General features: G+C 42.9%; 1 protein-coding gene across 2 annotated transcripts in view; it reads left to right on the forward strand.

The window, feature by feature from the left end:
* Nucleotides 1-15,367, forward strand: part of rgs6 (regulator of G protein signaling 6) — a 315,892-nt gene that overhangs the window by 203,537 nt on the left and 96,988 nt on the right. For both annotated transcript variants that reach the window (XM_062968089.1, XM_062968090.1), the window contains exons 4-6: nt 4,898-4,948; nt 7,068-7,174; nt 14,315-14,366. In XM_062968089.1, the coding sequence (XP_062824159.1) occupies nt 4,898-4,948; nt 7,068-7,174; nt 14,315-14,366 (210 nt within the window). The remainder of the gene's footprint in view (nt 1-4,897; nt 4,949-7,067; nt 7,175-14,314; nt 14,367-15,367) is intronic.

The following is a 15,367-nucleotide window of genomic DNA, read 5'->3' on the forward strand; positions in this document are numbered from 1 at the left end:
ACACACACCCCACACACACCTCAGGAACTCAGGTTGCATTTATGCTGCCTGTGCTGCTCAAAACTGGTGGAAAAAATGTTACTGCAATAAGACAAGGCACAAGGCACTTAAACTTCTGGAAGAATTTTTTTTCTAAGCTAAGACATGCATCCTGTAGTGCCAAAATCAGTGGCCATTGGGATGCCACAAAATAAGGCAAGAATGAGAATCCACTGGGATATGAAATATGAGGATAAAAACATGTTTTTTTCACTAGATAGAGAAAATAAAACTCATTCATCTGCTTTTCCTTTTTACATTTTTAATAGTTATAAAAAGGGCATGGGGAAGAACCTTCAGATTCTGCATAGACAGTGATAGATATCTTCCACTGAGAATGCACAGAATAATCTGAATGATGATTCTAACCTTTCCCTTTCCCAAGAACTAGCCATCCCAGCATCTCCTAATAATAATCACACAGAGCCAAAAGGACAAGCTGTGATGATCTGTTCTGGAGGAAGAGAAGGTTAGGGTCATCAACATTTATTCTGACCTTGTTCCTGCAAGATAAAGGGATTGCTTTTATAGCCCAGATTGCACTATCCATACACAAGAAGGATGTAGGGATGTAGAGGTGAGTCGTTTACCCATGTCTCTTTGTCTCATCTCATTATTCTTGGTACATATCCAATAGGTCATCTAGTCCTTCTGGCTTATACATTCCTGTGGCTTTGAAAGATGGGTCTGATGCATTGATTTCTGTTGTTTTCTTGCATGGTTAGGAAGTGCACCATGACTTGCATATTAAAGAGTGCATTAAGGAGGTGTGGTGGGCAAAGGCTTGCAAGATAAATGGAGTGTGGTAGAGAGAATGAGCTCCAGGGGAATTTATTTATTTATTTAAAGTATTTCTGTTTGACTCTTTAGCCATAAAGACTCCCCAAACAGCTTATATAGCAAGATAGTCATTGCCCACAGGCTACAATCTATATTTAAAACATGGCACACAAGGAAGAACCAGTTAAGAGGAAGGACAGTTATAAAGAATACTTGCAAATGTTCTCTTCCTCAGCTGAAAGAAAGAGCACTGTTGAAAAATTGATCAGCCTTCTCTGCTTTGTGCATTTCACTTAGAATTTACAAAATAAAAGTCTATATAAAAACATTAGCTCTTCTGTTACTTTTGTAGAAAATGCACATCTTGTGCATAACTTATTTGTGAGTTTATTGTGCAAAACATATTTTCACTAGCCTCCAAAAAATCTCACCCAGCAAGAGGAAATGTTTCATGTTCTTTGGTCTTGCATGAGAACAAAATAAACAAAGATTTCCAAAGATTAGTAGGGAAGAGAGTATACTTTTTAACCTCCTTGTTAAATGACAAGGAGGTTTATGTATTTTGAAATATGACCTGCATTTCTTGGCACAATAAACTCAAGAGATTGTAGAGTTTTGTCTTTTATTAGTGCCCGTGGGAATTTTTAGAGTTATTAAGCCTTCAATAGATTAGAGATAGGATGCTGGTTCAGCAGTTTTAGAAAACTGTCCGCAAATAGAATGATATCATATGACACAGGCTATGTCTTTGTTTTAAAAAAAATACTTCGCTGGATTATAGAAAGGGGTATGCAGAGATATGTGTGTCTTCTTGATGGATGCTGATCAGGCATATGAGCATTAGCAATGACAGTTATTAACAAGGGGAGGAAAATCTTGTCATTACACTAAGTAATCATTTTGGCAGGTGATAATTAATGGTCTGGCAAAGTCAGTAGAAAGATTATCTGACAGCCTTGCAGAAAACTGGGGGAAATGTATTCTGCTTTCTTTTCTTGCGAGCTCCCGGGAATCATTCAGAATTAAGAAGAAGAAAAACAAGAGCCTGATATGTGGATGTATGTGGATGTATTCATAAAATCTTTTTCAAAACCTCCAATTTGTTTTGCAATTTGCAATTTTATTTATTCATCATTATTTTGGGCAATGACTCTGCTGCTGGATGGCTATTACAAACAATAGGTAGAACATTTAAGTAAGTTAAGTTTGATGTACCTGTATCAAATTTATACAAAAGTTACAGTGGTGGAAATGTAGGTGCTACCATTTATACTGTATCCATTTTGAATTGTGTGTCAGTATGTTTAAAATGCCTCCATATCTTTCTTATGACTTCACCACACACACTTCTACACATTTAAGAAACGGCAACTCATGGTGCTCTTTATATGATGCAAGCTTCAACTGTGTGGGTGAGGTATTCTCAACAATTCCTAAGTCAGCTGGCAATCGACTTATTTTACAATTCCACACACAGAGATGGGCAAAATGGCCTATTTGCCCATGTAATGGTAATCTCTGTTGCCTGCGTTTCTTACCCACTTGTAAATACAATGACATTGTGTGTGGGAGGAGCCAAAATGCCAATTTCCCCAGATCACGTGGGGCAAGATCAGGGTTAATTTAAAAACCACTTCCTGTGGTCCAAGGTGATGTTTAGTGGGAGGAAATCTCAGTGCAAACAACCCAAAGAAAAGTACTGCCTTAAGAAAAGTGCTTCTGTTTAAGTGAATGGGTCTTGAATCCAAAGAACTCAATGGAAAGTGCCAGCTTAAGAGAAATGCCTTAAATCTGCTTCAGTGGAAGACTCTTCAAGACAGTACTGCCTTAAAGGATGTCTGTTTAAAAAGTGTGCTGGCTTTCTTGAGATGGAAGGGTCATCGCCTGTCCATGTGATGGGAATTAAGCAGAGGAGGGTGATCTTAATGTGATTGGAGTGAGAAAATTCTTCGTCTTCTTTAAAGACAGAACCCTGTGGAACTTCACCCTTTCCCCCGCTGTCCCTCATTTTCTTCAGGTCCTTGTGATGAAGTCCCTAGACTTGTTAATCAGTGGCTGAGATCCTGCATTGGAGAAATGTAAAATAGATCTTTAGAAGCACAACTCGGACTCATCATTTTCCTGCATAGATACCTGGCAACGATCACATAGTGGCTAAAATAATCTTCCATCTGTGTTCTGCCAGCCAGTCTCATGATGATACAGGCATCTTCCTGGACTTATGGAGGATCCTAGGGAGGCCCTAGATGTCTGCATTGCTTTGAATCCAGCTAACAGAACTTATCTGCACAATCTTTGGTTCTCTACCCCTATCCTCTCTCCACCACTGCTTGGCTGTTTTGGAGGAGATTAGTTTTCATACATGGGAGCTGGCAAATTCTTCTCCCTTCAACAACAACAAAAAACACACATACACGCTTTCAAGTCACTTGTGACCCCACTATCAGTTTATTATTTGTTTTTAAGAAGGGCATTCCTGGGTCTACAATGGCTCTGTTCTCCACACCCTAAAAAAAAACAACTCAAATTCTTCTGTGCATTTGGGGATTGTTGAGGGCAAAAAATTGAAAGAATTAAAAAACCACTTTAATCCTGGATGGGATTGAAACAGCCCTAAAATGTGCATGCAATAGTTTTAATAGTTTTAAGATATTTATGTGTTTAAATTCTTTATTGCTTTGTATTGACGTATTGTTTTTATGTTGTTGAATATTGCCATTTGTACACCACTCTGAATCCCCTGCACAAGTGAGAAGAGTGGGATAGAAATAAAGTAAATACATAAATAAAATGCAACCATGTCCCTCACTTTTCTCACTCTTGTTGTCTAGACATATTATGTAGATCATTGCAAATTGTCCTAACAGGATTTCTTAAACAGCTTTCCTAGTTCAGTAATTCCCAAACTCTGCCTTGGCTATTGATCAGGGATTCTGGAAACTGGAGTTCCAAACATCTGAAAGACCAAAGTTTGGGAAACACTAATTTAGTCTGCCATTCCATTTCTAACACCTGTCAGTGAAATTTCATAAACAAGTCATAAAGATGACATGTTGTCCACTCAAGCATCTCATCCTTAATGGAATGTTTCTTGTGAACATGGAGGTTGAATTGAGACCGATAGCCTTTGATAAATTTAATCTTCAGAAATCTGTTCCTTTTAAACAGCCATCTTATAACAAACCATTAGTGCATATTTACAGTGACAGTCAATATGCATGTTTGTTTATTTCTATGTTATTTAGTTATTGAATACTGCACCATTTTCCCAGTATGGGATCTAAAGCCGTTCACAATGTAGTTAAAACAATAAATACTGCATGACTATATGTGTGTCATTCTTCTGTGAAATTTACACCTGAATATATGTTTACATTTGTTTCTCAAAATACGAGACAGCCTAGTGAGTCAAGAAAACTAGCACACCTATATAGCTGCCTTCTTCAACCTGGTGAACTCTACATTATTGGACTATGAATACTTAAATAAATAAATATGAGCCCTATCATTCCTAGCCAGAATGGCAGTATCGAAGTTCTCCAAGTTTAAAAAAAACTGACACATAGTCATGGGGGATATGTAGGCATTGTGTTCTGATATCAGACCTCACTGTTGACTTGTACTCAAGTTTTATGGCCTTGTTTGTCATCTAGTCCAGCATACCGTTTCAGCATTGGCCATTCAAATGCTTTTGAGGAGTTCTGAGGCCAATGGCATTTCCTTTTTGTTTTCTCAAGCAATATGCATTCAGAAGTATTCTGTCTCTAAACAATGAGATAACGTTTAGTTATCATGGCAAGATAAAGCAGAACCAGAATGGAGCAGATGAGTGATGCTTTGGGCGCATAGAATTTAGGGAACACATGATAGTTGTGAAATTTATAGTAATCCCACTCTGTCAAAGAAGAAGTTTCATCTTCTGAAGATACCTCATCAATTGCCAAAGGAATGGTCATGATAGTTTATGCCAGCAAAACCTACACATTCCTGTAGCACCTTAGAAATCCACAAATCTATTGTGGCATAAACTTTTGTGGTCTACAGACCATTTATGATTTCTCCCTTTCTCTCTTTCCAGGGGCTGACATAGTGCAATGGATCATGAAGAATCTCAACGTTGAAGATCCAGGTAACACCAAGAAATATTACATGGGGCTTTGTGTTGCGAGATAATACGTTATAGATTTCACTGCTGAATTCTGTAATGTTATCCAGAACTAAAGGGTTAAGAATTTCCTACTACCGTGTTTCCCCGAAAATAAGACAGTGTCTTATATTAATTTTTGCTCCCAAAGATGCTCTAGGTCTTATTTTCAGAGGAGGTCTTATTTTTCCATGAAGAAGAATTCACAATTATTGTTGAACAAAAAAAATGAACATTTATTATATACTGTACAGTAGTTGTCATCACAAACCAGACGAACTGTGAATCCTATCAAGAATTTCTTGTTACTGCCATTATTTCCATGTTCAACACTTTATGGTACATACATTTACCGATCCTGCATGCTCTGGTGTTCTGTTTGGCGGGCATGCTTCCAAACAAAAACTTTTCTAGGTCTTACTTTCGGGGGAGGCCTTATATTTAGCAATTCAGCAAAACCTCTACTAGGTCTTATTTTCTGGGGATGTCTTATTTTAGGGGAAACAGGGTATATACACTAATGTTGAGACCATCTCTAAATACTTTTTCACAGCAGAGTATCTTCAGTCCTTCTTAACACAATTTAGTCAGTCAGGAACCTGGAGGAGCTTTAGAATAATCTCCTCCTTAACTTGGTGTGGTATTATTTGATATTAGTAGATTTATTTTATATCTTTAGAATATCTAATTATGGTTGTTGATAGCCAGCAAGCTTGTCCAGTTTTGAGGATATTTCAGTGTCTTTCAGAAAATGTGGAGAGGTATTAAAAATAGCTAAATGGTTATAATAAACCCTTGAAGAGTGTAGGCTATCCACATACATGACTTGAGTTACATTCTTGGCCATATACTTGGTAGTTCAGCAATTCTCTTGGCACAATGAAGAACAAACACATATCTCTCCCTTACCCCAAAGACACAGCAAATGAAGTAGGTATATGCAAAAGCCCAGACTTCCCCAACCAAGTACCTCCCAATGTATTGAATTGCTATCTTTGTAATCTCCAGATTATCTCTGTAATCTCCAATATGACCATTGACCATGTTGGCTGGGGATTATTAGGATCGAAATCCAACATACAAGGAGAAGACTCAATTGGAAAGGTTACATGTATTTGATTCATATGGCCTTCCTGGCAATCCCATCCTCAACTGCCTTAAGGACGAAATTTGTGTACATTAAAATAATGCACCTTTTAATATAAACTTAACACATATTTAAATTCTAAATTTTGTTTTATTTTATTAGTTAGCATAGGAATAGAAAGGGAAGTTTACAAACTCTCTCTATGTTGATATATATTCACATAAATGTAATTTTGAATCATAAGTGTAGCATCAGTAATAGTCTCAGATCAGAGGGATGACTAATAAAGAGGTATTCCGTGATCACTGGAACTCATTGACAGATGGAGTGTGCCCATTGGGAAGGGATAAATGAGGGCATTCTTCCCTCCCCAATAAATATTCTGTTCTTCTCGAATGAAGTATTATTTGCTCCCCAAATTTCTAGCATTACAGAAAGTGAGACAATAGAAATCATTCACTATCGTTCACATGCCTAAATACACTCAAGGCACTAGATCCTGTCTGATCTTGAAATCTAAGCAGGGTCAACCCTGGTTAATAATTAGAGGAGAGACCATCGATAAATGCCAGATACAATGGGTGACATCGCAGAGGAAGGAACTGGCAAAACCACCAATTTTCTTGTGTGTAAATAAATCCTATGAAATTCATGGAGTCACCATCAGTCAATAGGTGACTCAAAGGCACATGTGGCAACTTTGCCTGTCACTTCCTTCAGGTGGCTAAATTGTATTTCTAAATTCCCAACTATTGCTTCAAGTTATTACTAGAAATTTTGGGACTGAAAGAAAAATGCATTTCTCCCTCTTCCCCATAACTACAACCTTGTTGACAGAAGACAGTACTGCAACATCCTCTTATTTGAGCCAGCCAATATGGCCATGCTTAAGGATATTTGATCAACTAGCTAGGTCATGTTAACCAGGCCATCAATGTTCAATTTCAAGCATACATTATTTCATAGAAACATTGATATAGATTACCATGTAGATATGTGATATTGTTCTATTTGCAGCTGAAGCAATACACATGGGCAGCCTCGTCGCAGCACAGGGATATATTTTTCCAATCTCAGATCATGTGCTTACTTTGAAGGATGATGGTACTTTCTTTCGTTTTCAGGTAAGAAACACATCATCTTCATGCAGATTAAAAATGCTTTAAAACCTATAATTAAAAAATTGACCCTCTCCCCAAAAACCTAGGTCGACTTATCCATGGGTCAGTGTAAGTACTTTACCTTAAATCTTATTTAAAAAGGAACCATCTTTGAGTAGAGTGGTGAAAGGAAAGAACTTAGTCAATTCTGGGAGAACATAAAAGTAACTCCAATTCCCTCTGCTCTCTCAGCCAGGATGCCACTTCTGACCTTCCTGAATGTGGGGAAATGGTGGTCAAAGAGCATGGGGAGGATGGATAGGAAGGATACCAACAATGCCCTGCAGAAGCCGAATAATGAGCTGTCCTCTAAATTGGTTGAACAACCTTTGGATACTTCCTGCAATTCTCAACATCTTTTACGAACAAATAAGGTTGCAGTGGAAGTTTCAGACTCATTATTGAATAGAGGCAGGTGGACTTCTAAGCGAGCGGTCCAGATATCTCTCTCTCAAATTTTATCCATAAGCCGGTCGGAAGTGAAGATTAAGACTATCGACTGGCTTTGTAGGGAGTACCAATCCTGGAACCGCTCCCTGTGTCTTATCATCGGCTTGGAAGATAAAATATTAAGGGATAAATTGTATTTGTGTGGGCCTAAACTGCAACAGTGGGGCATCACTCTTAGGAGGGTGCTAGTAGACCCACTAATTCGCCCCTTGGACATCGGGCCGAGTATGGATGTTCAAGATTCCCCATTGCGAAGTCATGCTTGTTCTACCCCCCAGTCCCACAACAAGTCTCCACTCTTGTCTAGTTGGCTTACTATTCATGATGAGGCCAAATCAATCGATGCCTCTCTCCCAATAATGGAGAGAAGCTCCTTTTGTAAACAAACAAGCACTTTTGGAGGCTTTCCTTTCCAGGACAGTTGACTAGTCCCGGCAACTGGCAATTCCGCCCAGTTTTTCCATCAGGGGGAGGAGGGCTTGACTGGAGGTGGCCCCATTGAGGTGATATGGGGGAGGAGAAAGCACGGTCACCACCAACCCAGGGAGAAGCGCAACAGAGTTTTTGCGACCCTGGAGAGGATTAGGTGTGGTAGTCTTCAGGACAGACCCCCCAACCTTAAGGTCCTGCTTTTGAACGCCAGATCTGTCAATGGTAAAACAGCTGTCATCCAGGATTTGATCCTGGATGAGAGGGCAGATCTGGCATGCATCACCGAGACATGGCTGGATGAGCTGGGAGGTGTGAATCTTACCCAGCTGTGTCCTCCTGGTTTCGGGGTGCATCAACAGGCCAGAGTTGGGGGGCGGGGAGGAGGAGTTGCGGTGATCTTTCGGCAGTCCATCGCCCTGATCAGATGCGCCGTTCCACAATCCCCGAGGTTCGAGTGTGTCTTCCTGAAGGTGGGAGCCCAAGACAGCTTGGGGATTCTGTTGGTGTACCGTCCACCCCGCGACCCAGCAGTCTCTCTGTCCGAGCTAGCAGAAGTGGTCTCCAATGCGGCCCTTGTCTCCCAACAACTGATAGTTTTGGGAGACTTTAACATTCATGCCGAGTCCACATTGACAGGTGCAGCTCAGGATTTCATGGTTGCCATGACAACCATGGGGCTGTCTCAAGTTATATCAGGGCCCACACATCAGGCAGGACACACCTTGGACCTTGTTTTTGTTGTGGACGGTGGGACAGTCAGAGTGAAAGAGCAAAACATTCTTCCATTGTCATGGTCTGACCATCATCTGATCTGTTTAAGTATCGCCGTGCCTTCTAACCTCCGCAGGGGTGGTGGACCCATTAAGATGGTCCGCCCCAGGAGACTGATGGATCCGGATGGACTTCTGAGGTCTCTTGGGGATCTTCCTGTCCTGGAGACTGGCGATCCTGTCGATGTCCTGGTTGATCGCTATAATAGTGAGCTATCAAGGGCATTGGACACGATCGCTCCCGAACGTCCCCTCTCACTGCGTAGAGTCGCGTCGACTCCTTGGTTTACCGAGGAGTTGGCTGTGATGAAGCGTAGGAGGAGGGGACTAGAGTGCATCTGGAGGAAATCTCGGGACGTGTCCGACCAAGCACGGGCTAAAGCCGCTATTAAGGCGTACTCCGTGGCTCTGCGAGCAGCCAGGAAAGTTTTCACGACTGCCCGCATAGCGTCTGCAGCCAACAGGCCATCGGAGTTGTTCCGAGTTGTGGGGGAGCTCCTGCGGCCTCCTGAGGTCCAGGGGCTTCCCGATGACTTGGCAACTGGGTGCAGCGATTTCGCGCACCACTTTGCAGGCAAAGTTGCTCAGATACGCCTTGAGCTAGACTCCAGCTCAATTGTGGTCTCAGCGGAGGTAACCGAGGTACCTGTCTGTTCGATCTTATGGGATTCTTTCCGGCTTGTTCTTCCTGATGACGTGGAGGGGATTCTTGGGTCTGTGAGGGCGACCACCTGCGCTCTGGATCCTTGTCCCTCTTGGCTGGTCAAGCTGGCCAAAGATGGGTTGTTGGATTGGTTTGTGACCATAATAAATGCTTCTTTGGTTCAGGGGTCGGTGCCATCCTACTTTAAGCAGGCGGTAGTAAAACCACTACTAAAAAAGCCTTCGCTTGACCCATCTATTTGTAACAACTACAGACCAATCTCCAACCTCCCGTTTTTGGGCAAGGTTCTGGAGCGGGTGGTTGCCACGCAGCTCCAGGAATTTCTCGATGACACTGATTTTCTGGACCGCTCGCAGTCTGGCTTCAGGCCTGGGTACAGTACCGAGACGGCTTTGGTCGCCTTGGTGGATGACCTCCGCAGGGAGCTGGACAGGGGGAGTGTGACCCTGCTGGTTCTCTTGGACATCTCAGCGGCTTTCGATACCATCGACCATGGTATCCTTCTGGGGAGGCTCGCCGGGATGGGGCTCGGTGGCACGGTTCTGCAGTGGCTCCGGTCCTTCCTGGAGGGTCGTTCCCAGATGGTGAAGCTGGGGGACACCTGCTCGGACCCCTGGCCATTGACCTGTGGGGTCCCGCAAGGGTCTATTTTATCCCCCATGCTATTTAACATCTACATGAAACCGTTGGGAGAGGTCATCCGGAGTTTTGGAGGGTGTTGCCATCTCTACGCAGATGACACGCAAATCCACTACTCATTTCCATCTAACTCCAAGGAAGCCCCTCGGATTCTGAACCAGTGCCTGGCCGCTGTGGCGGACTGGATGAGGAGGAACAAGCTGAGGATCAATCCTGACAAGACAGAGGCCCTCCTGGTCAGTCGCCCATCTGATCGGGGTATTGGGTGGCAACCTGTGCTGGACGGGGTTGCACTCCCCCTGAAATCACAGGTCCGCAGTTTGGGGGTCCTCCTGGATTCAGCGTTGACGCTTGAGGCTCAGGTGTCGGCGGTGGCCGGGAGGGCTTTCGCACAACTCAAACTTGTGCGCCAACTGCGACCATACCTCGTGAAGTCTGACTTGACCACGGTGGTGCATGCCTTAGTTACCTCTAGACTGGACTACTGTAATGCGCTCTACGTGGGGCTTCCCTTGAAGACGGCCCGGAAATTACAATTGGTCCAGCGCTCGGCAGCCAGATTAATAACAGGGGCGAGCTACAGGGAACGATCTACTCCCCTGTTTAAAGAGCTCCACTGGCTGCCGTTCACTTTCCGGTCCCAATTCAAGGTGCAGACCATCATCTATAAAGCCCTAAACGGTTTGGGACCCACCTACCTTAGGGACCGTATCTCCTACCATAAACCTGCTCGTTCCCTTCGTTCATCCGGGGAGGCCTTCCTTTCGCCACTGCCTCTGTCCCAGGCCCGTCTTGTGGGAACGAGGGAGAGGGCTTTTTCTGCTGTGGCCCCCCGACTGTGGAATTCATTGCCCACTGAGATTAGGCAAGCCCCCACCTTGTTAGCCTTTAAGAAAGATCTAAAAACATGGCTTTTCCGATGTGCCTTTGGGGAGTAAATGTAATATATTGCTCTGGCCATTCCCCTTGGTTTTTATCCTTTAGACTGCTCCACCATTTATTTCCCTGTTTCCCCCTATTCCTATGTCTCTCTCTCCCGAGTTTTTAATTAAGTGTTCATGTGGCCCGCCCTGTTTTTTACTGTTGTCTCTGATTTGTGCTGTAATGTATATGATTATTTTTGCACTGTTATATTGTGTTATGATATGTTGTTTTATTTTGTTATATTGTATGGTGTCTGGGCATGGCCCCATGTAAGCCGCCCCGAGTCCCCGTTGGGGAGATGGTGGCGGGGTATAAATAAAGTTTTATTATTATTATTATTATAAGTGGCCAATGGTCACTGGACCCTGAGGGAGGACTTTTTTCTTTCTGCACAATTACTCTAGATCAGTACAGAACAACTTGGCAGTAGTAAGAGGCAAATATTAAAATAGGCCAAACATATTTGGGCCTCAGATACGTTTTTCTGCCACACTTTCAAAGTAAAGGTATAATTAATGATTGAACTATTATGCAAATATAAAAAGTCACAATATTAAAAAGGGACGTTTCAATTAATATCAATTAATTACACTTGGATTACCCAGATTAGAGCTTGGATGACAATCTGTTGGGAGTGCTTTGACTGTGTATTCCTACATGGTGGAGGTTGCACTGGATGACTCTTGTGATCTCTTTCAGTTCTAGGATTCTCTGATTCTGTCAGAACCCAGGCTACAGAGCACCAATAACCTTACACAGAGGCCAGAATCTATCTAATATCTTTATTATAGAAATATATATAGTCAATAAAAACAAGTGAAGAATAAAGTTCAGAAGCAGACCTTCCAGATGAGGTCAAACATAGTCCAGAAATGTATTGTCCAATATAAGATATTAGAGTCCAAAGTTATAATCCACTTGACCGAAACACACACTTTGCTGAGCAATAGTGTGGGGAATGACAGAGTCTTTAAGGTCCAATGTAGCTTGACAACTAGGCTAGAAAATAACTTGATTCTTGGCTAGATCAAAGACTTGGAACGAGGCAAACACAAAACATGAACAGTCCAAGGAAGTCCGTGAAACAAGGCAAGGCTGGAAACTTGATCCGGGAAACAAGGAACTGGGGTTACGACGTCCACACACGATCTCTCTCCTCAAGCTGAACAATTGATTCCGCAAAGTTCCCCTTGCGACCAGCACCTATATTGGGTCTCGTTTTCCCGCCAACAGAACACTTTCCCTAGAGAACGAGAAGCGAAACCCAACTCTGTCCAGATGCATGACTCCTTAGAATTTCCCAAGGGAAGCAGACCTAATCAGCTAGTTGTTTGGCAGCGATTCTCAGGCTCCGGCGATTAGCCTCCCTGGCTCCCCTATCTCTATTATAATTGTCCCTCCAGGAAAACGGGGGAGAATTCTGCCCAAGGCCTGTTTGGCTACATTCTTGAGGACAAACATCCTCCAGGTGGAGAGGCTCCGATTCTGGCTGAAACGGCGGAAATCCCATGTTTTCCTTGCTCCACCACCTCTCCCAGCCCTCCATCTCTCAGCAGGGTCAATGCAGTTCTTCCCATCACCACAGAGGTGAAACAGTAGGCAGCTGGTGCTGCAGGCAAGCAAATCCTTGGCATCCCTGTCAATCTTCCCAAGCAGGCCCTACCAATGCAGTGGTGTGGATGTGGTAGTAAAGGAGAGAACATGGCGAGTGGAGGGAAAGAGAGGCAGGCAGGGATGAGCCACCTCTCCATTCTTGCTCTGGGCTGCCTTTCCCTCTCTGTCTCACCCAGCTTGAAGCCTGGTAGGGAGGGAATGGCCTTCACTGGCAAAGAGACCCATCCAGGGGTGTGGGCTAGTCATATAGTCGCCAGGGAGGGGCTGTAAAGCAGGTAAGGTGCCCACTTTAACTGCCATGGCTTAATGCTGTGGAATTATGCGGATTGTAGTTTGGTAAGGCACCAGCACTCTTTGTCAGAGAAGGCTAAAAATCTTGTAAATACAACTCCCATGTCTAACACCTAGCAGTGCCAGATTTAGGACAAATGAGGCCCTGTTCTAGTTAGGAAGCCCCTTTCTTGGGCCCTGGAGGAGAGAGGCCCAATAGGACTACACTGCCTGCTTTGTGGCACACTCCCAGAGACTATCAGCTCTATCATTATGTCTGGAATCATCCGAAAAAGAACACCTTCAAATTTAGAATTGCACCATATAGGCAAAATCCATCATAAAAAAACTTTTGGGCAGGAAGATGGCCTTCCCTGGCCAATGGGGCCCTGTGTTTGTGCACACCTGAGCACAATGCTAATTCCAGCACTGGCGCCAGGGAAACCAGTGGGAGTGGCAGCCTCCTTGGGCTGCCCAAAATGCTTTGGGTGGAGGGGGGGGGCTATATGCAGCTCTAGGCTGTATGTTATTCAGGTCTTCTCTAGACTTATCCATGGATCATATCAAAATCCATAATTTTACTTCTAAAACTTGACCTCGACTTATTCATGAAGTCAACTTATACAAGAGTATTTTATATATGGTATGCATGACGCCAAGAAATTATAATACTAGAAATGTGGGTCATCACAGTATTAGAACCCTCTGAAGTTAAATGTTGACAGATCCAGAGCAGACAAAAGGAAGTATCTCCTCCTCACCCATATTGTGGAATTTGCTATAGGAAGAAGTTGTGATGGCCACCAGTTTGGGTGGGTTTAAAAGAGGGATTACACAAACCCATGGAGGATAAGGCTACTAGGTTACATTTTACCTCCATTATCAAAGGCAGTATGCTTTTCTTTACAGGTACTGGGACATGGGCAGGCTTTCCGTAGGGTATCTGATTGACCACTGTATAAACAAGAATCCTTGACTAGATAGACCTTCATTCTGATCTAACAGGATCCTTATCATGTTTTATGTAGTCCCGACCATATGTCAGTGTTCTATATTTCAGGAGGCCGTACATGGTAAGATCATTCTGATTATGATATCTTAATAATCACTTTTATTTTCCTCCATAGTTTTATTTTTCAATTGAGACAGTTAACCTGAACACAGTTAGATTACCTCAGATGATGATCTATTTATTTCATTTAGACTTGACTGTGCCTAACTGCACAAAACCATGACTGTGATTCCTATGATTCTATGAATTCCTGTTCCTTGACTCCAGAATAGCATTATTGATTTGAATGCTTGCATGTTAATGATACAATACAATTTGCTGCTTTTCAGGCTCCATACTTTTGGCCTTCAAATTGTTGGGAGCCAGAAAACACAGACTATGGTGAGCATTATTTGCTATTTTATTTTAAAAAATCATTTGTGAATATGCCATAAGTAGTCTTACAAAAAATTCTAAAAATATAATATTTCATTTGGTTATTAATCAGAGGTTAGTATTATTATTTATTGTATGAAGTATGATTTTTTCACATTATACAATTACAAATAGTTTATGTTGTTTTGTTTTCCTATGTATGGACTAGAGTTCTTGAGCCTAACTCATGGCAGTGGTAAAGGTAGTTGTGGTGGTCCTGACCAAGGCAGCCAAAGCTATTTCAGTACCATGACCAGACCAGAAAACCGATTGAAATAGATCACTCGAATGAGTTTCATCAATTAACTGCTAGAGCTGTTATATATCCAGTATGGCAGGATTCAGAAAGGGTATTTCAAACAGAAGTCTCTCTTTGCTGAAAATATCCCAACAGTACTTACTGGTCAAGCAAGGCACATCCGCTGGAACTGGATTGCATCCTGCAAGAAAGGCAGGGTGTCAGTTCAATCAGTCAGACAGCTAGCTATATCAACTATTGTATGTAAGTCAGAACAAATGTGAACTATTTTATCTGCACAGTAACTCAGGGCAGTTCTGCATGGACGCTTTATACTGAGCCAATTCGGCCTGTCGAATTCCTGAACACCCATGGGGTGGATTTTCCTGCCAGCCTCCAGCCCACTACATAGGTGAGAAGGAATCCTCACCGCCAGCCTCTGGGCTGCTTTGGAAGCAGGAAGGAGTCTGACTCAGTTCTCTGCTGCTGGACACCTGCCCTTAGCATCCGACTCCATTGTAGTTGCCTGGAGTGACATCATTGAGGACTCTAGAGTGATGGAGGGAAAATGGAGGAAACCCTCCTATCTTTTCCCCCTCCCTTCTCCAATTGACCTTGCGCCCTAGCCAGTGTCACTCCAAGCAAAAGGTGATAGCCACCAGCCATACCACATCCAGAATCCACCCATATAATGAGAACAGGAGGGGGACAGCAAGTGCTATCTTGTGTC

The sequence above is a fragment of the Anolis carolinensis genome, chromosome 1 (genome assembly GCF_035594765.1).
Source record: "Anolis carolinensis isolate JA03-04 chromosome 1, rAnoCar3.1.pri, whole genome shotgun sequence".
In the NCBI taxonomy this organism is placed as follows: domain Eukaryota; kingdom Metazoa; phylum Chordata; class Lepidosauria; order Squamata; family Dactyloidae; genus Anolis; species Anolis carolinensis.